At 48.8% G+C, this 24,891-nt stretch overlaps 3 protein-coding genes across 3 annotated transcripts; 1 reads left to right on the top strand and 2 right to left on the bottom strand.

Moving 5' to 3' along the window:
* Positions 1 to 1,286: 1,286 nt before the first annotated feature.
* Positions 1,287 to 4,969, bottom strand: usb1 (U6 snRNA biogenesis 1). The gene is made up of 7 exons (XM_035395354.1): positions 4,714 to 4,969; positions 3,856 to 4,046; positions 3,369 to 3,552; positions 2,771 to 2,824; positions 2,499 to 2,604; positions 2,117 to 2,200; positions 1,287 to 1,781 (listed from the first exon to the last, which is right to left on the bottom strand). The coding sequence occupies exons 1-7, from the start codon at positions 4,845 to 4,847 to the stop codon at positions 1,677 to 1,679; spliced, it is 858 nt and encodes a 285-aa protein (XP_035251245.1). The 5' UTR covers positions 4,848 to 4,969; the 3' UTR covers positions 1,287 to 1,676.
* Positions 4,970 to 5,396: 427 nt separating this feature from the next.
* Positions 5,397 to 14,273, top strand: znf319b (zinc finger protein 319b). Its single transcript, XM_035395345.1, has 2 exons — positions 5,397 to 6,112; positions 8,857 to 14,273. The coding sequence occupies exon 2, from the start codon at positions 9,129 to 9,131 to the stop codon at positions 10,947 to 10,949; it is 1,821 nt and encodes a 606-aa protein (XP_035251236.1). The 5' UTR covers positions 5,397 to 6,112; positions 8,857 to 9,128; the 3' UTR covers positions 10,950 to 14,273.
* A 509-nt stretch (positions 14,274 to 14,782) lies between these two features.
* ccdc113 (coiled-coil domain containing 113) lies at positions 14,783 to 23,749 on the bottom strand. Its single transcript, XM_035395351.1, has 8 exons — positions 23,657 to 23,749; positions 20,659 to 20,782; positions 19,937 to 20,086; positions 19,275 to 19,430; positions 18,636 to 18,872; positions 17,775 to 17,882; positions 16,925 to 17,080; positions 14,783 to 15,993 (listed from the first exon to the last, which is right to left on the bottom strand). Exons 1-8 carry the CDS (start codon positions 23,737 to 23,739, stop codon positions 15,916 to 15,918), a joined length of 1,092 nt encoding a protein of 363 aa, XP_035251242.1. The 5' UTR covers positions 23,740 to 23,749; the 3' UTR covers positions 14,783 to 15,915.
* Positions 23,750 to 24,891: the final 1,142 nt, after the last annotated feature.

Raw genomic sequence — 24,891 nt, 5'->3', positions numbered from 1 at the left:
CCCACGTTGGGGTTCGTGCAGCTTCAGTCTGCCTTGTTTATTTTTATCGCGCAAATAAATACCTCTTTAGAGGCCGGGTGCCCTGAGTCTCTGCTGCGTACAAATAGGATCCTCCAAATCAACCACAAACTCCCAGCAGCCTCCAGTGCTGACACCAGCTCCATTGCGGAACCGCGGGTCACCCTCTTAACCACTTGCCCTGACGAACCAATCGGAGCGCCTGATGAACACAGACAGACTTCCAATTGGGTCTGACACCTTCTGCCAAAAATAAAGCACCAACATCAACCCTGAGATTCTACCGTGGTATCTTATTCCTGCAAACTCGGGTCTGCCCTCTCATGGTGGACGTGTGGAACATGCTGTACTGTGTTGCATAGCAACCTCCGGACCAGTGGTTACATATTTCCTGTATATCTGTACCCAAGCTGCCACAACTCTTCCGGTGTCCGTACCACAGCCTCCCCAGCTCCTTATCCACGTTTCGTCATCGTTCGGTTAGTTTTTCCCCCTGGTTGTGTCCTGTTTTCCACCATTTCGACCAACTCCTCTTGGCAGTGGGGGAATTGTGGGTAAATCATTCTGTTTCCATGGTTACCCCTCCTCTGTGCCTTGGCTGTTTTCACTCCCCCGTACCTGGTAATCAGCCTCAGGTGTGAAACCAAATCCAGCTCAGTCCGGCGTGGAACGTAATCAACGTTTTAAAAAAACGTGAATCGGTGCAATGAAACAAAGCTACTGTTGTGAAACCATATTGTTTGTGGAGTGTTTGCAAATTAAAACGTTAGCAAGAAAATGCTCTCGCTTATTTACAACCTCAAGCTTCTTATGTGCAATAAATCGGAGGTTTGTTAAAAGTGCATCACAATTTATTTTGTTCCTTGCTGACACTGACACTGCCACAACCCACACAATCCTTAAATCATACACATTTTGTGTGCCCGGGGTGTTTATACTACAATTATTTAAAAATGTTTTTCCATTTATGATTTACAAGTAACAACTTCAGTTGTTATAACTGCATAAATATTTTATGTTTTTAGGGATTTAGTGTCAGCAATTTTCATTACTTTTTGAAAGTATAAGTTAACCAAACTTAATTTTTAATAACATACTGTGTTCTTCTGTTGCGAAATCTAATTTTACCCATAATCATTGTGCTGTAATGAACTGCCTGTTCGCATTAAGACTAATGCCATTTAATAAATTAATACATTTCCACCAGCTGTGTTTCTATTCAAATGAATTTACCTGGGATCACAAAAAACCACCTCTTCACCTAGAACTAGGATAGAAGTTTCAGACACAACAAGCAATTTAATGTAGAAAAGTTTAAAATAGTTTATTTCTTTGCAAACAAATCTAAAATGTGTGCAAATGTGCTAGTGGGAAAAAGTGCTGGGGACTGGCCTGAACAATGTAATATGTCCACTATAAGGCAAGCGCACACAACCTTTTTTCCCCTGGCTTTGTGAATCCTGAAATGGGCGTGGCTACCACATGCCGTCGGTGACTGACAAGCGTTACGGACCAATAGAATCTCTTCTCTCTCTGTGACAGAACGCGAGGGCGGGTTTGCATCTGCGAATAGCTGATCTGGAGAGCCCCCCCCCTCACTGGGAGACTGACGGAGCCTCGCTCGTTGCGGTCAGGGGTCAAAGAGCAGAGGGCAGAGGTCAGTGCAGGGGGAAGGTGAAGACTTTGTTCCCGGATTTGCAGCGGAGCTCCTCACAGGCCAGTCTCAGCAGGAAGGACCCCTCCTCGTGGGAGTCCAGAGTGGCCTAGAGAAACAGGAAGTGGGAGAGAGCAAACGAGTTATTGATATACGTTGAGATAAAATAGCTCAGGTGAAGCTGAGCAGAGCGAAACGTGGTTGATCTTCAGAGTTAAGCAACTCGCTGGCTACATCAACGCTATGGCACAAGCTTGATGGGAGGGAGGGAGGGAGGGAAGGAGAGAGAGGACTCCGCTAGACAACCAGGGTTGGACAAATGGACAGACATAACGAAGGAGAGAAGCTGCAGGGAACAGACAGACAGTGGGAGAGAGATGAAAGGAGACCAGACGGGACGGGGAGAAAAGCCAGCGCGTCAGGTGCGTGGGTCAGAGGTCATACCTGCAGCTCCTGCAGACATTGGCTGCGCAGCTGGTCTGCGCAGTCGCCCACGGACCAGGCCAGGCTGACGTGGAAGGAGGGGTTCTGCGGGGGGAGGGGAAAGGGGGGCCGGCATAAGTCAGGGTCTCCTGTCACGCAAAGGGCCTACACACCGGTATTACAGCTTTTCACTTTCTCTTCATTCATTTTCATAGCAGAAAAATCTAAACATCAGGCATTGTTAATATTTTCTTTTTAACTTAAGTTCCCTCAGTTTCATAGCAATATGAATGAGTACAGTTAACACTGTGTCAAGTGTTCCTGCCCTCTCATAATGCATTTCATTCACTTGCAGTCTTAACAGCTTGGTATTATCTACGGTGAACCTGTGAGCGGTTCTGACCTTGTAGAAGGTGCTCAGACTGAACTCCTCCATGGTCTGGTCCACGGCCCTCACGACCTCCAACAGCTGAGCGTGCCCAGTGGTGACTTCCACACCCAGAAAGGTCCTGCAGCAGGAAGTACACAGTTATGCCGGCCCAGTCCCATCATGCACTGCACATCAGAACCACAGGGCATCAAAAATGAGTGAATGCGGTTAACCGCCTGCACTTGAAAGTGGGTTGTGCAGTTTATGGGAGTTCTGTAGTGTGAACACAAGGAAGTGAACGCTACCTGGTCTTCTGCTCATTGGTGTATACATTCATCTTTTCAGCCAAACACACCATCCTAAAAAAAAATAGAAAAGACACACACTGAGATCAACTCCTCTCTCCCAGTATCACAGACACACTGAAATCAACTCCTCTCTCCCAGTATCACAGACACACTGATACCAGCTCCTCTCCCCCAGTATCACAGACACACTGACACCAGCTCCTCTCCCAGTACTACAGACACACTGATACCAGCTCCCCTCTCCCAGTACTACAGACACACTGATACCAGCTTCTCTCTCCCAGTATCACAGACACACTGATACCAGCTTCTCTCTCCCAGTATCACAGACACACTGACACCAGCTCCTCTCCCAGTACTACAGACACACTGATACCTGCTCCCCTCTCCCAGTACTACAGACACACTGATACCAGCTCCTCTCTCCCAGTAACACAGACACACTGATACCAGCTCCTCTCTCCCAGTATCACAGACACACTGATACCAGCTCCTCTCCCCCAGTATCACAGACACACTGATAGCAGCTCCTCTCTCCCAGTATCACAGACACACTGATACCAGCTCCTCTCTCCCAAAATCAGGTGGCCCTCACCGTGGGTAGGAGGCCAGCCCCTTACGAAGGGACAGCACGAAGGGCTGGATCCAATGGTGCCGCAGGACCACCGTCTGAGACAGGCTGACGTGGAACTCCTCCGCCCAGGTCAGAGAGAGGCCACGGGCCGACACCACCTGCATCATCTCCCCCACCAGGTCCAGGAACCCCTCATCAGGAGCGTCTGCAGGGCAAGGGGCAGATGCAAGTCTTTCTTGGGCATCCCAGGTCGATCACACAGCCAATTACTCTTGATAAGAAGGTTTATGTATGCCACAGGTAAACGTACTTAACGAGTTAAAGAGATTTGAATTTGAAGGTAGAGTCGCCAAAGAGTGTTGTCACGGTAACCTGCACCGCACCTTTAATGTGCTTCGCTAGCGAACTAGTCGAGCTACATCCGCTACGTTTACTTGCGAAGCAGGTACGCGTACGCAGGCATTTTACGAGACAGGTACATATTTATTAATATTGCAGGTGGACTTACACGGAAGGTACACATATGTAGCCCAGTTGCCCCTCTCGTGTTGGAAAGATCGCACTCTCCCGCCATGTAGCGAACTGTCCTCAGTCGACGGATCCTCGGGTTCGCTGAACATTTCGAGTACGCAACCTGGCAACGGCAGGCGGGGCTTTGCCTGGGTAGGGTGGAACGCGGCCATTTGGGTGCAGCCATCCCTGTGGGGAGAAAGCAAGGGAAATTAACACCACCGGCGAAAAAGAAAGGACTGGACAGTTATGAGATCACCATAAAACTCTACGGTTGTCAGCATTTCCATTTAAACTAGACAGGAGCTCCCACAATCATAAAGTATTTTGTTAACGTAAATAGAACGCCAGCAGCGCTTGGCCGATACTTAATTCCAAGGTCACTGTAGAGTAAGGTGAGATTACGATTGTCTTATCCCAATTTCATTACACCCGAACACCACTAACTTACTTTCTGAACCACCTGCATTTACAGCTCAAAACATCGAGGGAACAGCTTTAACACCATTTAACCAGAAGAGGGCAGTAGCCCTCATCCGGGTGATGCCAAAACATTGCATGGCTTTTTGCGACGAGCTGCTGCATAACTTGTGTGATTTGCCCTGAATCTATTTTCTAACAGTCGATGCGCTGAACACCTCAGACATCGAGAGGAAAGGAATATGCATACGCAATCCCTTCCAGGAACAGCGTTGTTTCTAAAGCCGTGCTAGAACATGATTGTTTACATTTAATGCAATCTAGCTACATTACGACTAGACAGTCTGACAGCATGACAAAATGGTGGGAAATTACATATATAAGTACTAAGCAATCGAAACTACACTCGTAGTTATATGGAGCATAGTTGCCTTACTGTGTTGCTGTGACACATCTGAGCTTTTTGCTAGTCGGTGGGGAGTCATCGTTTTTACAACGTTTATGCTTCCTTTTATCCCTGCCTTCGTTTTCCTCGTCTTCTTCGGAGCTGCTGCTGTAGCTGACTAACATGCCACAACGAATTACTCGATCATAAAGCCATGAAAATAACTTCTGTGAAAATCAAGAGCTACCGTTTGCTATTTCCGACAGAAACGTTCTGGAAATACTTCCCCTGACAAACATACACCAGCGCGAAATAGTTCCACTCTGTCACGTGGATTGGCGAGCGCTTGGTAGGTTTATGCTTTTTTTTTTTAGCTCCATCATAAAACCTCGCGGTAGTAGTGAATTGTTGTTAATTGTGTAATAGCGAGGAATTATCCACTGTAGTTTTGACGTTTTGTTGTTAGCCTTGATAAGAGAAATGCGGCCGCAGTTCTACACTGTACCTGAACTGTACTTTGCATAGCCCTATATAATAGTATAATTTATATTGAGGGATTACATCCTTGTAACATCCAATGAGTAAGATTGGAACATCCAACGAGTAACACTGTGGCGTGCAATGTATACAGCGTTTGCAATTAAACAATAGGTTATGTCCAGAACTTCCTCACAATACCGGCTTTGCAGTCCTGTAGAGGAGACATTTACCTTGAATGACCCAATAGTTTGTATGAATCTTAATCATAAGAAGGATATGAAAAAACATTGTGACATATACAGTCCACTTTGTGCTGTTTAATATATAGGATCTTATAAACATGGTAGTTTAAGCACTTATCAAGACAGGCTATTACAGTACTTTAAAAAAAAAATTGCTTGATCCCAAATAAAATAAAAAAAGAAGTATTCTCGCGTATTTTTGGACGGAATCCACATATGTTACAAGAGGGGCTAAAATGAAACTAAGTTGTGCAAGGTGTAATGACAGTTGGTAAACTGCACCGTGACCCTCGGGGGTGTAATGTGTGCACGTTTCCGGTGTGTGTTTCTGTGGACCGTAGTTATTTCCTATTCAGGTTCCTGTGTTTCTTTGCTCTGTTTGAGCTGTGAATACTTGTAATGAAGTGAAGTGAAGACCCTGCACCTGGAAAAAAGCAGGGTGATAGTCATAGGATTCCAGGTTAAACCGAAAGTGTCGTATGGATCCATCGTCCACTGGACATTGAAAAACGACTGTCTATCCATTTCGCGCAGCAAACAAAGCTGCCCTTTCCAGACCACTACAGCTCACCAGCTGGAAGAGAGAGCAGCGCAGAAAGCGGCCTAAGCTGGCCGCAGTCCGTAGAGCAGGAGACCGCCGGGGCCCTCCATCCTGCCCGCAGTAGCACAGGAGTGCGATATAATTTATCACTGAAAACAAGGTTGATTGGTTGCGGCAGGCGCACAAGGTGAGTATTATATACTGCATCTCCGATAAAGGAGGCATTTATTTGACTATTTGTGCAGCGTCTATCTGCAGTGATTACCTGGCTAATGCTCACTAGCAAGAATATGTGACGTGTAGGATGATATTTTACTGTAGGATGCAATTGTGTAGCAATCTGTAGCTAGTGTCCAGCTGCTTACCAGCCAGCAAGCTAATGTCGTAGAATGCATTGATCTGTTTGCAGGTCTTTGAAATATTTTTGCACTGATTCATAATAAATTAAACCTGTATTTGAAATGCTGCGTGGTTTGTTTCCCTAAGATAGAATTTGCCCCCTGCCCACACACACAATAAGGGTGGCTAATCGTGGCTAACCGATAAAATGGCTAGCTACATAGCTATTGTTGTTTTATTATTTCGCGACCCAGTTGAAATATTTTTTCTTAAATTGGCTGTATATATATCGTCATTTTGTAGATACTATTTCTGTAATAGACCTGTAACTTATTTCTTTCCTTGTTTATGCTTTCCTAACCAGCGTTTGGCTAGCCGGTGCGTAAGCCATTTTAGGCCACCGGAAACTAGCCAAAATGTAGCTATTCAGCTCTAGCTGTATTTGTGTCCAGCTTTTAAGGCATCTCCCAATATTCAAGAGATTCGGCGACCCTTTCAGAAAGTCGACTTGGCTCAAATGTCGTCCAGCCAGTGTGCTACGTTACATAGAATGTTACCTATTTAAAAAATATGAAAATATGGGAGGCATCACCCCATAGCCTTTTACTAAGGAAACGGATTTGAAACTGGAATTTAAAAAAGATATTTCAAGTGTTTGTTTCTTTTTTGCAATGCTCCACATAACTTATTTGAATGCACTTTCATTGCATGTTTTTCTATACCGATTTGTTTAGTTTTGGGTTGTTCTTATGAGTACATATTTTCATACCAGATGGGCTTATTATATGCTTTTCACTCTGGAGAGCTGATTCTACATTGCCCTTCTTTGTATGGATTTGTAGTGATGCCCCAGGTCATCTCATCCTTCTGGTGTCATAGCTGGCTTTTCCACTACTGTGCTTGTACAATGTAAGGCTAAAGGGGAAAGGTATGGAGTACTGAATAGCTAGAGATATCTCTTTGTTGAAATATTACAGTCTATATGATCAGGTGCTGTAGGAGGAGGCTACAGAAAGATGTAGCTTTGAACAGGAGCGGTTCCGACCCTCGTTGTTGCGTGCAGCGGTGCCCTGTGCGTGGCGGTTTCCTGAGTTTCTGTTCGCTCTGGCCGCCTTGGTGCCGTTTGGTGAGACGTTTGCCCCGCTCTCTCTTCCCTTTGAAGCCTGGAATCCACCAGGGGCTTATCTGGGGAACTCGATCAAAATGAAACCGAGATATTTCACTTCCTCCGGTCGGCCAAAAGGAACAGGGCGACTGATGCAACCCTTTCATTGTGGTCAGGGCAAGGGGTTGAAATCGCCAATAAAATGATTGTTGTTAAGTGCCCTTTGTGGTATTCTTTTTCACAAGCCTTTAATTGGACTTTACTTGCAGTACATTTGAAAGGGGGGGAATCCTTTTTACTGACCCTCTCGGGAGATACACCAGAAACATTGGTCTCTGCTGAAAGAGAGACTTTAGGTCATAAGGGTATTTGATCTGACTCTCTCAAGATTTGGCTTTGTGTGCTGGGTGCATCGAGTGCTCAAATGCATTGTGTCACGATGTACTGCTGCCGCCCCGCCGCCCCCCAAAGAAAAGATTTAATTGCAGAGTTAACGTCAGAGGCGCTCGAACGCTGCCGTGGGCTAACGTCTAACTTTTTGTGTCGTTCCGCTGCTCTCTGCTTGCATCCCGAGTTCATGCCCTGCAGTGGTGGAGCCAAAGCCAGGCGGAATTATTTCTCATTTTATTTTGCTGTTAAACCTGGGCTTATCACGGTGGACTTGAATAGCTTACGTTATTCAGTTTAAAAAAAAAAAAAGCTGAATATTTACTGTAGAGATCCAGGTTATTTACAGCACAGTGGCAGCATCTGATCCAAGTCCAGGGCCAGTATTCATGAAGCACCTGAGATCAGTCTTGCCTGTTGGCTCATAGTGTTTCAGGTTAGGCTTTGACCGGGGAGGAAACGGGTCCTGGAGCAGCACTCCCACTCACAGGGGTTTTGTGTGGTCCTGGGCTCTGCCCTGGAACCCCCACCCCGCCACACGGACGCTGATTTCCCCCGGGGACGCGAGCCATCGGGGGTCGACCTGAAGGCTTGGCTAATTATGCAGGCAGATGTAGGCTAGCTGCGCTAGCAGCACTGTAGCAGCCATCTCTTATGACTTAACTGTAGGCCCACAGAACTGCGTTTTCATGGTTTTGAGGGCAAATGCGTCCTTGCTCCTAACATTTCAGCGTTGACAGGTGTGTGCTTGGATTTTTTCCCGCTAAAGCTTGGCTATAGGCTATTTGCAGCAGTTCACCTTATCTGATTAGTTTCCTTTTCATACTTAAACCTGACGGGATAGATTCATGCAATGAGTTTCAAGGCAGCCTCGGAAGTATTTATTTATCTAAAACAGTGGATTTCGTACTGTCCACTGGCATCTGAATGAGTGCCACAGTGTCCCTGTGAAGTTCCTCTCCTGCGGTTTTGGTTAGCTTGGTTTGGCTTGATTCTCCAAAACTGTGCTTTAGCCACGTTAAGGGATGTGAAATCGCATCATTGTCGTGGTGTTGGTGAAGGGGGAACGGTGTAATAATGAATCTCTGTTATTCTTGCAGGGCTTCTGTGTGCGGGGAGGATTCACGCCATGGATGGTCACTGCCAGCAGAGAGTCTCCAGTCTAATGTCAGCTCGGTCTTCACCGTCCCTTTAATTATCCGGACTGAGTAGTCGCCGCTGGAAACGGAAGATTGACGAGTATTCCAAGCCACGCCCCCTCACTCTCCTTGCCACCGAGTCCGCCCGTCGCCGCCTCCCCCCCTCCCCCTTCGCTCGATGAGCCACACCCCAACTCGCACGCCGGAAGCCGAATCCCCACGTCCGCGGCAGGATGACGGAGGCGTGGCAGCAGCACGCGGTGGCCCCGCCCGCGGCGGTGCACACCATCCCTCAGGGGGTTGAGAACGCGCTGGGCTGCGCCGTGTACGGCATCGTGCTCCAGCAGGACCCGGGCCTCCAGCAGCAGCACCAGCAGCAGCAGCAGCAGCAGCAGCCCTCCCTGCAGGTAGGGGGCGACAGCGGCCACAAGTGCGGGGCCTGCGGCCACGACATCTCGCACCTGGCCAACCCGCACGAGCACCAGTGCGTGGTGAGCCAGGACCGCTCCTTCCAGTGCACCCAGTGCCTGAAGGTGTTCCACCAGGCCACCGACCTGCTGGAGCACCAGTGCGCCCAGGTGGAGCAGAAGCCCTTCGTCTGCGGCGTCTGCAAGATGGGCTTCTCGCTGCTCACCTCGCTGGCCCAGCACCACAACGCCCACAGCAGCGGCAACCCCATGAAGTGCTCCATCTGCGAGAAGACCTACCGGCCCGGCTCCTCCGGCAACACCACGCCCACCTCCTCGGGCTCCAACCCGCAGCAGCCGTCCTCCTCGGCCGAGGGGGCGGCGGCGGCGCTGGGCTCGCCGGCCCCCGCGGGCTTCGAGGCGCCCCAGCCGGCCGAGCGGCCCTACAAGTGCTCGGTGTGCCAGAAGGGCTTCCGCCACCTGTCGGAGCTGTCGCGGCACGAGCGCGTGCACACGGGCGAGCGCCCCTACAAGTGCGACTCGTGCGACAAGAGCTTCAGCCAGTCCTCGCACCTGGCGCACCACCGGCGCACGCACAGCGACGAGCGGCCCTACAAGTGCGCCGCCTGCGACAAGGGCTTCAAGCACCGCTCGCACCTGGTGCGCCACATGTACGCGCACGCCGGCGAGCACCTGTTCAAGTGCAACCTGTGCGAGCTCCACTTCAAGGAGTCGTCGGAGCTGCTCCACCACCAGTGCCAGCCGCAGGCCGAGCGGCCCTTCCGCTGCGCCACCTGCGGCAAGGGCTTCCGCCGCCCGTCGGACCTGCGGCAGCACGAGCGCACGCACTCGGAGGAGCGGCCCTTCCGCTGCGAGGAGTGCCAGATGAGCTTCAAGCAGCCGTACGCGCTGGTGCGCCACCGCCGGACGCACAAGGGCGCCGCCGAGCGGCCCTACAAGTGCGCGCTCTGCGACAAGGGCTTCCTGCAGCCGTCGCACCTGCTCTACCACCAGCACGTCCACGGCGTGGAGAGCCTCTTCAAGTGCGCCTCGTGCCAGAAGACCTTCGGCCAGTCCGGCGAGCTGCTGCGGCACAAGTGCGGCGAGGCGGCCGAGGCGGCGGCGGCGGCCGCCGAGAGGCCGCACAAGTGCGAGGCGTGCGGCAAGGGCTACAAGAAGGCGTCCACGCTGCAGCGGCACCGCGGCTCGCACTGCGGCGGCGGGGGCGGCGGCGGCGGGGGCGGAGGCGGCGGCGAGAAGCCGCTCAAGTGCTCGCTGTGCGACCGGCGCTTCCCGACGTCGTCCGACTTCGTGCAGCACCAGTGCGACCCGGCGCGCGAGAAGCCCCTCAAGTGCCCCGACTGCGAGAAGCGCTTCAAGTACTCGTCGGACTTCCAGCGGCACCGCCGCGTCCACACGGGCGAGAAGCCCTTCAAGTGCGCCAGCTGCGACAAGGGCTTCAAGCAGCGCGAGCACCTGGTCAAGCACGGCAGCGTGCACGCCCGCGAGACCCAGTTCAAGTGCGTGTGGTGCGGCGAGCGCTTCGGCGACCTGGGCGCCCTGCAGGAGCACACCGTCCAGCACACGGCCGAGGGGGGCGGGGCCGGGGGCGGCGGGGGCGGATACCCCGAGGCCGCCTGCGTATAGTCCACCCCTGACCCCCCCGACCCCCCCCGAACCAGCGCCCGAAACCTGCCCCCGCGTCTCGCTGCTCTCAGACTCAAACACGGTCACGCGTTCGGACACACACACACACACACGCGGACACACACACACAAACACGCGCACACACCCTTCTTGGTGCCAAGGCTTAGTGCCCACCTCCACCATAGAACAAGCGTACCGCTACGTGAACACACGGGCCCAGCTGGAATGTGCAGGATGTCAAGAGGCCACAGAAACGTGCATATCAATCACGTTATTTGGAAATGTGTAAAATGGGGAGGGGGGGTGTCGGGGGTTGTGGGTAAGGGTGTTCCCATCTTCTGAAAGGCCCAAATGAACAAAGCATGGAGAGAATCAAATGGACAGCTGCGGTGGTGGTTCTGGGAGATACAGGGACATGAACCAGAAACCAGCTGCCAGTGGTTCTGAGCCCCAGGGCAGAGCAGGGCGGAGCTAGCCCACAAGGTCATACCTCCACCAAGCAACGCGATTGGTCACGCCTGGGTCACCTGACTGCCCCCTGCTTCCTGTGCTGCTGCCTGGTGGAGATGCTTCATTAACAATCATGAACGGTCATCGAGACATTTTCCATCTTCATGGCCATATTAGGAAAACTATGATTTAAAAAAATGTAAGGGGAAATTGTCTAATTATTAAATATTGTGTGTCTATTTTCTGGGTCAACGTGGTTACTGCTGGACTTACCAAAGCCTCCACTGTACGACATCCCAATGGGATGTACTGAAATCGCTATGGAAATGTACAGAAATGTGTATACACTTCTAATTTCTGCCCATATATATACATATATGTATATGTGTGTGATCCCAGCAGCTAAGGATTATGGGTCTGTCACCCCTACAATGGCTAGGGACTGTAGAAGGCCCCCTTGTCATTACTGTATGTACATAAATAGTATGTATGCTAGTATGTTTTCGAGTTGTGACGTAGGAGTTGCGTTGTATGCGTTTATAAAAGTGCACCTGCTATTTTGCCCATTGACACTTTATTTTGTGGTTATTTTGTTATGAAATTTTTTTTTTAATGGCAAATTATTGTACCCTACATGTGATTTCACTCCAGTGGTTTGGTGTTCTTGTTGTGTTTGTGGGGGAGGGGGGGGGGGAGGGGCTTCCGGCCTCATATTGCGCGGGGTGAAAATTTGGCGAAGGAGAGGCCGATCCTTGCGGCGCCTCTTTCGCTAACGGCGTTCCCCGCGGCATGCTGGGACGGCACCGCAGCCAGGCCAAGGTCGCCGGACGCAGCCTCCAGTGGGCAGGTTCATTTCGGGGGGTGCTCAGACCAGCGGTTCTCCCGCTCCGTCCTGGGGCTCCAGTGCTGGTTTTTGTTCCAACCGTCATTACAACTTCCAAACGGTGACAAGCTGTAGTTGGTCTTCATTCGACACTTAGCATGTCCGTTGAAGAATGATTCACTACTTAAGGCCACGGTATGTCAGAAATGAATAGAGAATAAGTGTTCACATCACAGGACTAATCAGCCAGGTCATGCAATGCTCCAAACTTTTGTGATGTGGTCTATGACAAATTATTCCTTTTGGAAGAGGCTCCGTTTTTAATTGAGGTGATTAGAATCTGGCAGGGACTTCATTGCTGAAAGTACGGTCAGCTGGTCATCGAAACACTTTTTTTTATTTTTTATTTAGAAATTAAGAGTTTGATGATGGAACAAATAGAATTTGGGCAAATGTGCGACGTTTTAAAATTTAAGGAAGTAATTATGGTAAAACTTGCTTGCTACAACCTTAATTGGTCGAAAGCACCAGCAATACACAGTGGACCCCCAGGACTAAGTTTGGGAACGACTGCTTGAGACTAGCCGGACCAGCAGCTCTCCGTTCTTAACTGTAATGGCTAAATCTCTCTGCTGCAGAAGTTGAAGCTTGAGCCATCTTATGCATATTCACGAAGGGGCACGTCCAAAAAAAATAATTTGTTGCCATGGAGGTTCTATTCTTGGGCCCACCGCTTCGCGAATGTTCATGAACTAATATGGCGCCTGAATCTCGTTACCAATCGGGTCCTCCCAAGGTGAAGAAGCAGGGTCTGACAATCTGGTTGCTGTAGAGAATCTGTGGTTTTGTATCTCTTGTATTATGGAGGGGGGCAGGGGCAGAGAGCTGAGCCTGCCCATAAGGATGGATAAAGCTCATTGCTTATCACACTCACGGTGCTCATCCCATACTGCAAACGAGCTGCCCATCTGACCCCGGCCCTCTCCCACTGGCCCTTATGTGATTTAGGAAGATACTGTAAAAATACAAATGGGAAAAGAAAACTGTCAAAATGGAAGAAATGTACAGAGGTCAGAGGTCGCAGGTCAAAGACTGCTACTGAGGGTTTTGCCTAACCGTTTGTTGATTTACGTTTGTGCATCATTTTTTTTTTTTTTTTTTCACTGCCTGTCTTGGAAATGATCATGTGATATTTGGCCTCCAGACTGAAGTGTTGCTTGGTTTTTATTTATTTTATTTTTTTTTGTGGGGGGGGGGGGAGAATTGTATATTAAATATGAATTATTGTAAGTGCCAGTTTACAGGAGCCCCGAAGGGTACAATTGGCCTGGGGTCAAAGGTCAAGGCCCTGTCCTGGTGGGGGCTATGCTGATATTAAGTGTTACAGTGCAGGTGAGGTTTCGGGGGGGGGGCGCGTGGTGGAGAGACGGCACTTCAGCGCAGATACGCGGCTCTGTTTCCCATCAGGCCCTGGGCACCGCAGGGTCCAACTCAGTCTGATAAGCTCCGCCCTCCGAGCTGCTTCAGACCGCCCCCAGCTTCTCCGGGGAAACAAACCCAAACGACCCCAGTCGAGGGGAGTGACACTGAGTAACAAAAACCGTAGGGTTGAAAGAATTTTTTTTTTTTAAATGTATGTTTTGCATGTATGCAAGTTTAAGTGTATTTTATTTTAATTATTAAAAAAAACTTTATATATATATATATATGGAAAAATATCTATATTCTCAGTAGGAATATGAAGGGATGAGTCATTAACAGACTGGTTATCTGGAGTGCAGATACCATGACCTTTGACCTGGGCAGTGGGAAGTAGTTAGCCCCTCCCCTTGCCGGTGTCAGCCCTGTGCATGCTCACGGTGTTAGCCTCTGTGTACGTGTTCCCCTGTTCTTTTTTTTTTTTGTTTCCCCCCCCCCCCCACCCCCACATTTGTAGTTTCTGGAAGATTCTTTTAAAGCTGTATGTGTGGCAGTGGAAGTGTACACTCGAGCTAAAGCAATCTCTAGCGTTTAATACACACGGCTCCAACGAATAAAACCTTTTCCATGAATACGGACGGAGCGGTTGTCCTTGTTTGAAAGGAGGGTGACGCGCGGGAGGATTTCGGCGCGGGACGAGAGCGTGTGGAGAAGGCTCCGCCCCCCCAGCTCTCAACTGTCTGGGCTCTGGAGCCAGGTGCCAGCCAGGCCAACAGGAAGCTCGCCACAAACACAGGAAGTGGAGTTTACGTTAAGCCGCACTTCCCCTGCGGAACCTGAACCTGCACACACGGTCAGCGGTCAATTCTGAGGATTTTTCAAACTGAATTTGTGAATGGAGTGAACTGAAAATAGGACTGACCCCAACTGTGATTCCACCTGTGTACACGCGCACACAGAGTTAAGCACATATGCTCGCACATGCATACATTTTTACACAGGCATACACGTTCTTGTGGCATACACACAGACGTACCATCGTTGAGCAAAAAAAATGTGTTTCAGTAAATGTATCATTTTATGTTTATGCGTATTTTTCTGCCCTATTTCTCTCAAAATGTAAGAGGCAGGAAGATGGTCGTCCATCAAACGAAAAATTTATTACAATGTTTAGTTTTAACTTAAATCTCTTTCATACAAGTATGGAAGCTCCTGTTTTTTAAGCTCTGCTCTGCTCTGTAGGACCTAAATAGTAATACATAGGAGAACATTGCAATTCCCTAACACCCCCCCCCCCCCAAATAAAAATAAAAACACGTACACACATACGGGAGTAGCTTGGAGGTTTGAGTGTGGTTAAGTAGGGCTATTGGGTCAGGTTTGGGTGTAGTAAGGTGGGGTTATTTGGTCAGGTTAGGGTGTAGTAAGGTGGGGTCATTGGGTCAGGTTTGGGTGTAGTAAGGTGGGGTTATTGGGTCAGGTTTGGGTGTAGTAAGGTGGGGTTATTGGGTCAGGTTTGGGTGTAGTAAGGTGGGGTCATTGGGTCAGGTTTGGGTGTAGTAAGGTGGGGTTATTGGGTCAGGTTTGGGTGTAGTAAGGTGGGGTTATTGGGTCAGGGTTGGGTGTAGTAAGGTGGGGTTACTGGGTCAAGTTTGGGTGTAGTAAGGTGGGGTTATTGGGTCAGGTTTAGGTGTAGTAAGGCGGGGTTATTGGGTCAGGTTTGGGTGTAGTAAGGCGGGGTTACTGGGTCAAGTTTGGGTGTAGTAAGGTGGGGTTATTGGGTCAGGTTTGGGTGATAAAGCAGGGTTATTGGGTCAGGTTTGGGTGGTAAGGTGAGGTTATTGGGTCAGGTTTGGGTGTAGTAAGGTGGGGTCATTGGGTCAGGGTTGGGTGTAGTAAGGCGGGGTTACTGGGTCAAGTTTGGGTGTAGTAAGGTGGGGTTATTGGGTCAGGTTTGGGTGTAGTAAGGCGGGGTAATTGGGTCAGGTTTGGGTGTAGTAAGGCGGGGTTATTGGGTCAGGTTTGGGTGTAGTAAGGTGGGGTTACTGGCTCAGGTTTGGGTGGTAAGGTGGGGTTATTGGGTCAGGTTTGGGTGATAAAGCAGGGTTATTGGGTCAGGTTTGGGTGGTAAGGTGGGGTTATTGGGTCAGGTTTGGGTGTAGTAAGGTGGGGTTATTGGGTCAGGTTTGGGTGTAGTAAGGTGGGGTTATTGGGTCAGGTTTGGGTGTAGTAAGGCGGGGTTATTGGGTCAGGTTTGGGTGTAGTAAGGTGGGGTTACTGGCTCAGGTCTGCTACACCAGATACCTGAAGCTGAATCTTTTCCAGCATCTTTGTGTGGTTCCTCAGCGCCATCTGCAGGACAACGGAGAAAGGAGTTTGAGTCCAGGCTGGTCAGAGGGATCCGCCAAAAAAAAGAACACGTTTTGTTCTCCTGCGCCCAAAGGGCTACACAGGGGGCAAGGTGAAAACAAAGAAACACAATCATCTCTAACAGCTCCAGAGGCTAAGGCTAAACCAACGCTGAAAGCTAAACAGTGTAGTATAATGGGCGAGGAGGTGGCCTTGTAACCTAAAGGTCACAGGTTTGATTCCCAGCGAGGACACTACCGTTGTACCCTAGAGCAAGGTACTTAAATAGGTACATCGCTTCAATATATATCCAGCTGTGTAAATGGATTCAATGTAAATGCTATGTAAAGAGTTGTGTAAGTCGCTCTGGATAATGCTAAATGCCTGTAATGTAAACAGAGACAGTAATGCCTTATTTATACTTTGTCGCACGACCCTTTCGACAAGTGTTGCATGACAAAAATGACGTACTTTCAACAGAAAAAAGTGTCACACAACACTTTTTTTTTTCAGTGTCGCGCACCTCTGGAATTGTGATATGTCGCAGAACTTCATACTTTGACGCACAGTGTTGACTGAGCAGCCAGATGTAACACCGAAATGAGCTGTCCCGGTTACGTCATTTTTTTCAGTTTATGTGAGTGACAGACCACTCCTCTTTTTTTCCGTTTGCCAAAGTAGATATAAAACGTATTCCTCCCCTGTTTCTCAGCAATTTCACCGGGCGCCGCAAGGTCTTCGCAGATGTGAACGTCAGCGGTTTGTGGTCTCGTAACCATAGAGACAACAGAACCCTCTCCACAACCCTTTGGCAGAGTATAAATGCGGAACGTCGTGCGACGCTTTCGTTTTTGGGTTCAACAGGCTTAAAGGTCGTCTGGTTTGAAAACGGAAAAAAGTGAAGGGGACCCCTATGAAAAGGCGCGGTCCTGACCTCGGCGAGGACCACCTTGCGCTCCCAGGACCGCACGGTCTGCTCCAGCTCGCCGTGGACGCTCTTGGCCTTGATGTAGTCCAGCAGGGGCGGGACGCTGAAGCTCTCCAGCTGCCGCTTCAGCTGCGCGTTCACCACCTCCGCCTCCGCGCACTCCTGCCAGCGGGGGGCGCCAGACGCACGCGTCACGCGCCGGTTTGGTGAGTTACCGCCCCTGCATGCTGGTGTACAGTGTGTGTGCGTGTGTGTGTGTGAGTGTGTGTGTGTGTGTGTGAGTGAGTTGGCGTGTGTGTGTGTGGGTACGTGTGTGTGTGTGAGTGAATTGGCGTGTGTGTGTGTGTGCGTGTATGTGTGTGAGTGTGTGCAGGTGTATGTGTGTGTATCAGTGTGTGTGTGTGTGTGTGTGTGGTCTACAGGACCTGCGCACCCCAGCAGCAATGTGGGGTTCTCAGAGGTCCTGATCCATGACCAAAACCAAACACAGGATTTGATTTTGACTCCTGATTTGACCTGGTTTTATCTGGTTTTACTGCATGCAGTAGACCATGGATGTTAGAATCCAGTCCTAGAGGGCCACAGTGGTTTTTCATTCCCTTCCAGTGATTCAAAGTGATTGAATGGTGAAAGAATCCACACACCTTGTTCTCATGGTCTTTAGTGGCTAATTTGGAAGGAAACCACAGATATCTGCACACACTGGCCCTCCAGGACTTGGTCTGGCACATGAGTTTGACTGTGCCAGACCAACCCACAGGTCCCCTATTTTTTGGGGTGGTTTACGGCTGGTGACCAAAAATCAGTGTGGCGGGTAGTGGTAGGACAATGAACGGCGGGGGACGTCCAAACTCACGTGCTCCGCCTGCCGCTTCTCCTCCTCCATCTTGGCCACCACGTCGTCTCGCGAGGCGATTTCGTTGCTCAGCAACTTGGACTCGTTGATCAGCTGCTGCAGCTTGTTCTGGAACGATCCAACACGCCGCCGCGTCAGGCACGCGCGCCACCGCTGCGTTAGCGTCAGCGCGTCGCGACAACGCACCGCTGCGTCACAGGAACGAGCCGCGGCTGTGGCACTGCGTAAAACTCACACAGCGCCCCGCTGGGTCACAGTAACACAGCCTACACCCTCAGAGCTATGCACCAGCAAGCAGAGAAACAGGCGGCTTTCTCAGATCAGCTCGTCCAATCTGATAGGACATTGATGCTTGGGATTGGTCAGACATGCAGAGAGACAGAGATACAGACATGGTGCAGTACTGTGTGTGGGTGTGGCCTTGTGTTAGACAGACAGACAGACAGACAGACACAAAAACATGCTGTGGGCGTGGCTCAGACCTTGTGTCAGACAGACAGACAGACAGCGAAGTGGGCAGGGCTCAGACCTTGTGATAGACAGACAGACAGACAGCGATGTGGGCGTGGCTGAGACCTTGTGATAGACAGACAGACAGACAGCGAAGTGGGCGTGGCTGAGACCTTGTGATGTGATAGACAGACAGACAGACAGCGATGTGGGCGTGGCTCAGACCTTGTGATAGACAGACAGAGACAGTGATGTGGGCATGGCTCAGACCTTGTGATAGACAGACAGAGACAGTGATGTGGGCATGGCTCAGACCTTGTGATAGACAGACAGAGACAGCGATGTGGGCGTGGCTCAGACCTTGTGTTAGACAGACAGACAGACAGACAGCGATGTGGGCGTGGCTCAGACCTTGTGCGAGTGCAGGATCTGCTGGGTGCTCCCGGCCAGCAGTTTGAGGCGGAGCAGGTCCTGGTTGAGGACGTCGATCTGCTGCAGGTACTGCGTGTTCTTGATCTTCAGCTGCTGGAAGTCCACGTGGTGCCGCGCCTCCCCCACCTCCTCCTTCTGCTTCAGCTGCAGCTCCAGCTTCCGCTTCTGCACCCTCAGAGCGCCGTTCTTCAGACGCAGCTTCTCCACCAGGGCGTCCTGCGGGGCGGGGAGGGGCGGGGGTGAGTGCTTCAGTTAGCCTGTCTCGCACTGATGATGCGTACAGGCTCCGCACACCCCACACAGTTGCAGCTCTTCAGAAAGGCAACGCATGCAGCTTCAGACTCTGACCTGAGGCAACTGGCTGCTATATTAACACATGAAGACTTGTGAGGGCTCTTATTTTGAAAATCTTAATAACGTAATATTGATTGAAGACAAGCAGGTAAATGAAAGATGAGACTCTTGCAACTGCCCTTTACAACCTGGTTTTATGCAGCTCAGCCAGCTTAATACTGCTATAAATGTCAATTCTCTCCCAGTGTGACACCAACAGCCAATCAAAATCCTGTACTGTCAGCTGCTCTAAATGACCTTTGACCCCTCGAAGGTCCCACTCACCTTCGCCTTAATTCTGTCCTCTATGTAACGAATGACCTTCTCTGCATCCATCATGCCGCCCTTCTTCTCTCGAATCACCTTGGCAACATCGCGGTCAAACTCGTAGCTGGCCTTCTTCACCTCGCTCAGCCTAATCTCCGCCTCCTCCATTGTGGCCTGGCGAGGGGCGGGGCCAGGGCAGAAATGTAAAAAAATCAACCAATCAGGGCTGCCTTATGCAGGTAGTGTGCAACAGAGAACCTTGCTGTTGCATATCATAACAGACTGAAAAAACACTGTGTGAAGTTCAGCCTCTTTAAGCCCTGCTGCATAAGAGATTATATTGACTTAAATCATCACAAATATTAGTTATGATTAACACATTTATTTTGTTGTTTCTTTTGTTCCTTTTCTTTCCTTTTTTTGTTATAAAAGCCCATCCAGGGACTGGTGTCAGAACTACATATATGTATAATTTCTGACAGTTGTTAAAATTGTGATAATTTACATTATCAGGTTGTGTAATACAATCGATTTACAAAGCAGGCGGACCTTGTCTGTAATGATGCACTGCCCTCTGGTTCCCCCTGTGGTTACCAGATAGCCGTGCAGCTAGCTCTCTGGCTCCCCCTGTGGTTACCAGATAGCCGTGCAGCTGCCTCTCTGGCTCCCCCTGTGGTTACCTGGTGGCTGTGCAGCTGCCGCTCTGAGCTTTCCTTCAGGTGTTGCAGTTCCTCCCGCATTGTGTCATGCTCTCTCTCTGCCACGTCACACTTCTGCTCCATAGTGAGCCGGTGCTTCTCCTGAGCCAGCCTGGCCTTCCTCCCTTGGCACTGCCGTACACACGTACACACACACATGCACATACGCATGCATGCAGACACACACACACACACACACACACATGCACACACATGCATACACACACACACACACACACACACACACACGCATGCACACACATGCATACACACGCGCACACACACACACACACACACACATGCATGCACACACATGCATACACACGCACACACACATGCAGACACACACACACACACACATATGCACACACATAGACACACACACACCAATGTTCAGCGTTAATCAACTCTTACAGAATGCATTTTACTCCAGTAGAGTACATGTGGCTCCTATTGAACTTATACAAACTCTGTTAGAGCTGAATTAACAGTGGACATTTTAATGCGTAATAGTGTTCTCATTCTCTTTGCAGTTGCTTGCATGTTTAGTTTGTTTGTGTTAACAGTTTAAGTAGCATCAGAAACTCTGGCACTACGCTGCCACCTGAAACAAGAGTAAACGTGTGAAACAGACACAGGAAGAGGCCACGCCCTCAGAGAGCTGACTGACAGCTGACAGCGGAGACGTGCCGGCGGCTCTTTACCATTCCCATGTCCTGGAAGATCCCTCCCAGGCCGTCGGACAGGGCGCTGTCGTCCTTGGCCTCCTGCCGCCTGATGAAGCGCTCGAACATCTCCGTCTCCGCCCGGAGCGCGGCATTGCTCTGCCTGGGCACACGAACCAACGCGCGCTGTGTTAGTGAGCTCCGCATGAACTCGCACGTGTGCACACTGCACTAATACACACAAACCAGCCTGCACTGTGTTAATGAACTCTGCATGAACTCGCACGCGTGCACACTGCACTAATACACACAAACCAGCCTGCACTGTGTTAGTGAGCTCCGCATGAACTCGCACGCGTGCACACTGCACTAATACACACAAACCAGCCTGCACTGTGTTAATAAGCTCCGCACGAACTCGCACGCGTGCACACTGCACTAATACACACAAACCAGCCTGCACTGTGTTAGTGAGCTCCGCATGAACTCGCACGCTGCACTAATACACACAAACCAGCCTGCACTGTGTTAATGAACTCCGCATGACCTCGCACGCGTGCACACTGCACTAATACACACAAACCAGCCTGCACTGTGTTAGTGAGCTCCGCATGAACTCGCACGCTGCACTAATACACACAAACCAGCCTGCACTGTGTTAGTGAGCTCCGCATGAACTCGCACACGTGCACACTGCACTAATACACACAAACCAGCCTGCACTGTGTTAGTGAGCTCCGCATGAACTCGCACGCGTGCACACTGCACTAATACACACAAACCAGCCTGCACTGTGTTAGTGAGCTCCGCATGAACTCGCACACGTGCACACTGCACTAATACACACAAACCAGCCTGCACTGTGTTAATGAACTCCGCATGACCTCGCACGCGTGCACACTGCACTAATACACACAAACCAGCCTGCACTGTGTTAATGAACTCCGCATGACCTCGCACGCGTGCACACTGCACTAATACACACAAACCAGCCTGCACTGTGTTAGTGAACTCCGCATGAACTCGCACGCTGCACTAATACACACAACCCAGCCTGCACTGTGTTAGTGAGCTCCGCATGAAGTCGCATGCGTGCACACTGCACTAATACACGCAAACCAGCGCATGCTGTGTTAACGTGACCCGCACAAACTTGCACGCGTGCATGTACACACAGCACTTATACACACACACACACCGTTAACTGTCACACACAAACGGCACAGGTTGACTTGTGTGTCTTGTGTCAACTGACATGCCCAGCGACCCCTGTGACAGTGTTACAGGGGGAAACCGGCTTTACGAAGCCGAACTACAAAGTATAACTGCCGTGTTATTGCAACTCTGCAATAACACGGCAAACTCTCCAACTTGCTGATTCGCGGTGAGTGTGAAGTTCAAAATGGCTGCCATGCATCTCCTGGGCGAGTGTGAGTCATTTTTTAGTGGCTGAACAAGATTACCCCTAACCCCACCCCCTTCCTTCACTGCAAAGCAATGGGATGTTGTGAAAAACACTATCCAAATACAATTCACAATTTTTGTGAATAAAATATTTTAATAAAATAAGTAAATGATCATGAAATCTACACCCTTACACATTTCTCACTTTCCCTGCCAAAGGCACCAGGTGTTAACACAGGCAAGGTAGCCTAGCCTCCAAATGTATCGAATGACACCTGTCAGAAACAGCCAATCAAATTGCAGATGATGGATTGGATTACATTACATTTATTTGGCAGACTCTTTTATCCAAAGTGACGTACCAAAGTGCATTTCATGGTCATGGACAACTACAAAACACAGGTTCAATAAGACACAATACTTATTTCGTACAGCTATTTCTAGCCAAGAACACAGTTTAGTTCACACAGTGAACACTATTCTGACCTAACCTCTGCCAAGCCAACTAGGCAGAAGAACACGCTACAATATTAGGACAATACAAATTACCAAAAAGTGCTGGAATGGGGGTACAAGTAATGAGTGTCATGAAAGAGGGAGGGGATTTAAAGTGAAATGATATACAGAGTGATGGTAGTTAGTCCAGGTATAGTCTGAAGAGATGAGTCTTCAGACCACGGCGGAAGATGGGTAGTGAGGGAGAGGTTCCAAGATTCCAAGGACACATGAAAAGAACCAGTAAAAGAACTAAGTGAGGTTCAGCTAGCAAACGACAAAGTGTTGATGTGCGTTTAACATCAACTTGCTTTTGTGGTCATAGCTGACAGGTTTTCCATTTCTGTTATGTCGGCTACTCGTATGGATTCTCGTACAAAAAGGTTCACAGTTAATCTATTTTTAGAAACTAGCCATTTCATTACAGCAAGTTTTTTTAAACAAGAGTAAATAATGGCAGAGAATAAAACTTAGTAAGCTTGTTAACTGCATGTGTGTAGCCAAATAGAAACAGTAAAACTAGTGGGAGATGGCTGCACACTGCATTTTAACCGTTCATTTTTTCACTGCATTTACCAATAAGCTAAATCAGTAGCTAGCCACTGTTTTACTTACATCACCACCACAAAATGTTCAATCAATATTATAATGTTTATATAACAACAATGACTTGGCTCGCGTTAATATTTTTCCATTCCCGGTCTATTTCGGCTATAAACAATGAATGTATATTTCAAGTGGTTATTATTAGATTGTTAACTTAAGTCACACTGGCGACTCGCGTTGCCAGTTAGAGTTTGGTTCGGAACATTGGATGCAATTCCATTGCAAGCACAGCCAACTTAGCCACCTAAGTCATCTGGCTGACTTGCTGTCAGAACCGATACTACATATGAAATTAACCTACTCACTACTACTTTGCAAAATGGCATTGACTATCATTTCATGCAAACCGTCTAATTAGTTAATGTAACGTAAGTTAACGTGAGCTCGCTGGCTATTGCAAGTCTAACTGATTTGCATAGCAACCGAGTGCTGTCACAATATTGCACATCTGTTTCTTTTGTTATCTTACTTAATAACATAGACGGTAGTCATGTTCGTGTTATACAATTGTATAAGAACTTATTTTATCAACCTGAGATCCTCCACAGTTTCAACAAGACGTGTTTTGGCCTCTTCTGAAACTCCATCAGCCAACTCTTCGATGTCATCCGCCATGGTTGCTAAGGTAAACACAACTGTGATCACGTGTGGTTAGCTCGCGACAACCACATAGACGTCGACCACCACGTGTCAAGTTAGTATACTTTTTTGCGATCGTAGAAGTCAGTATAGCTATTAGTTTTGTCCATTAGGCAATAAAACATAAATCACAATACTCTTGGTAAATATTTATTTTGTAAATAACGATCGTAGCGAGGCTTTAAATTGTTGACTACCAGCTGACTCGGATTTGTATAAGCCTCCATGCACTGGATTTTCATAATGAGTGTTTTAAAAAAATGGACATCCTTAAGGTTATGATATTTCAAATATTTTATTTAATAGATACACGCACATGCACGTAAATTACTTATTGTTGCAGGGCCTTTAGTTTGAGCAGTGAAGTTGCACACCCAACATTAAACAAGGGCACATCTTGGGAAATCCTCTGAAATGCAGTTGGAAGACTGGGCCAACATTGCCCCCGAAATTGGTGGTGCTGGAGGGATTTTGGTGAGCAGATGTGAATGAAATTGCGGTAACTCAAATGACACATTTGGCATGTAAATTGGGCTGAAATTGTGAAAGTAAAAAACAAACAAACAAAATGAAACAACAAATGAGCTGATTGGTACCTTGCATGGCAGCCTTTCACTGTTGGTGTGTGAGTGTGTGCGTGAATGGGTGAATGAGAGGCATTAATTGTAAAGCGCTTTGGATAAAAGCGCTATATAAATGCAGTCCATTTACCATTTACAAATATTGTCTGACAATAAAAACAGTCCATTAAATTGTTAGACTACTCAGGTTTAACATTGTGCATTTTATTTGGGGCATACAAAATCTTATCTGACTGAACACTGAGCAATAAATAAGGTGATCGTAGCAGCAACATGTTGAAATTGTGTCTCTTTGACACAAGAGCACCCTTAGGAGGCTCACTGAGGTGTGCGATATTCCCAAAGCAGGAAAGTCAGGTAAATTACCCTGAGGATATCAGGGCAACCACTCCCTTGTGGAAACCATTTAAAACTCAGTGAGGCTGGCCAAATGCTATATGATGTTTTTTTGTTTTTTTTTAAACTTACACTGTTTAATTCAACGTATTTTGTTTAATGCAGTATGTGCTACAAACACATTCAGGGGAGCCTGTCTTCTAATTAAGAC

This window comes from Anguilla anguilla, chromosome 16, assembly GCF_013347855.1.
Source record: "Anguilla anguilla isolate fAngAng1 chromosome 16, fAngAng1.pri, whole genome shotgun sequence".
Lineage (NCBI taxonomy): Eukaryota > Metazoa > Chordata > Actinopteri > Anguilliformes > Anguillidae > Anguilla > Anguilla anguilla.
Note: the sequence above shows the minus strand (reverse complement) of the source record. Positions and strands in the feature narration are given on the sequence as shown.

Excerpts from the sequence above, each read along its gene's own strand:
- ccdc113 (XM_035395351.1), bottom strand. The coding sequence starts at position 23,739 with ATGGCGGATGACATCGAAGAGTTGGCTGATGGAGTTTCAGAAGAGGCC. Across the intron at positions 20,087-20,658 it reads TCTTCCAGGACATGGGAATG|TGCCAAGGGAGGAAGGCCAG; the intron begins GTAAAGAGCCGC and ends TGTGTACGGCAG. Across the intron at positions 17,883-18,635 it reads AGATCCTGCACTCGCACAAG|AACAAGCTGCAGCAGCTGAT; the intron begins GTCTGAGCCACG and ends GGATCGTTCCAG.
- usb1 (XM_035395354.1), bottom strand. The coding sequence starts at position 4,847 with ATGTTAGTCAGCTACAGCAGCAGCTCCGAAGAAGACGAGGAAAACGAA. Across the intron at positions 2,825-3,368 it reads GGGCTGGCCTCCTACCCACG|GATGGTGTGTTTGGCTGAAA; the intron begins GTGAGGGCCACC and ends ATTTTTTTTTAG. Across the intron at positions 1,782-2,116 it reads AATGTCTGCAGGAGCTGCAG|GCCACTCTGGACTCCCACGA; the intron begins GTATGACCTCTG and ends CTGTTTCTCTAG.
- znf319b (XM_035395345.1), top strand. The coding sequence starts at position 9,129 with ATGACGGAGGCGTGGCAGCAGCACGCGGTGGCCCCGCCCGCGGCGGTG.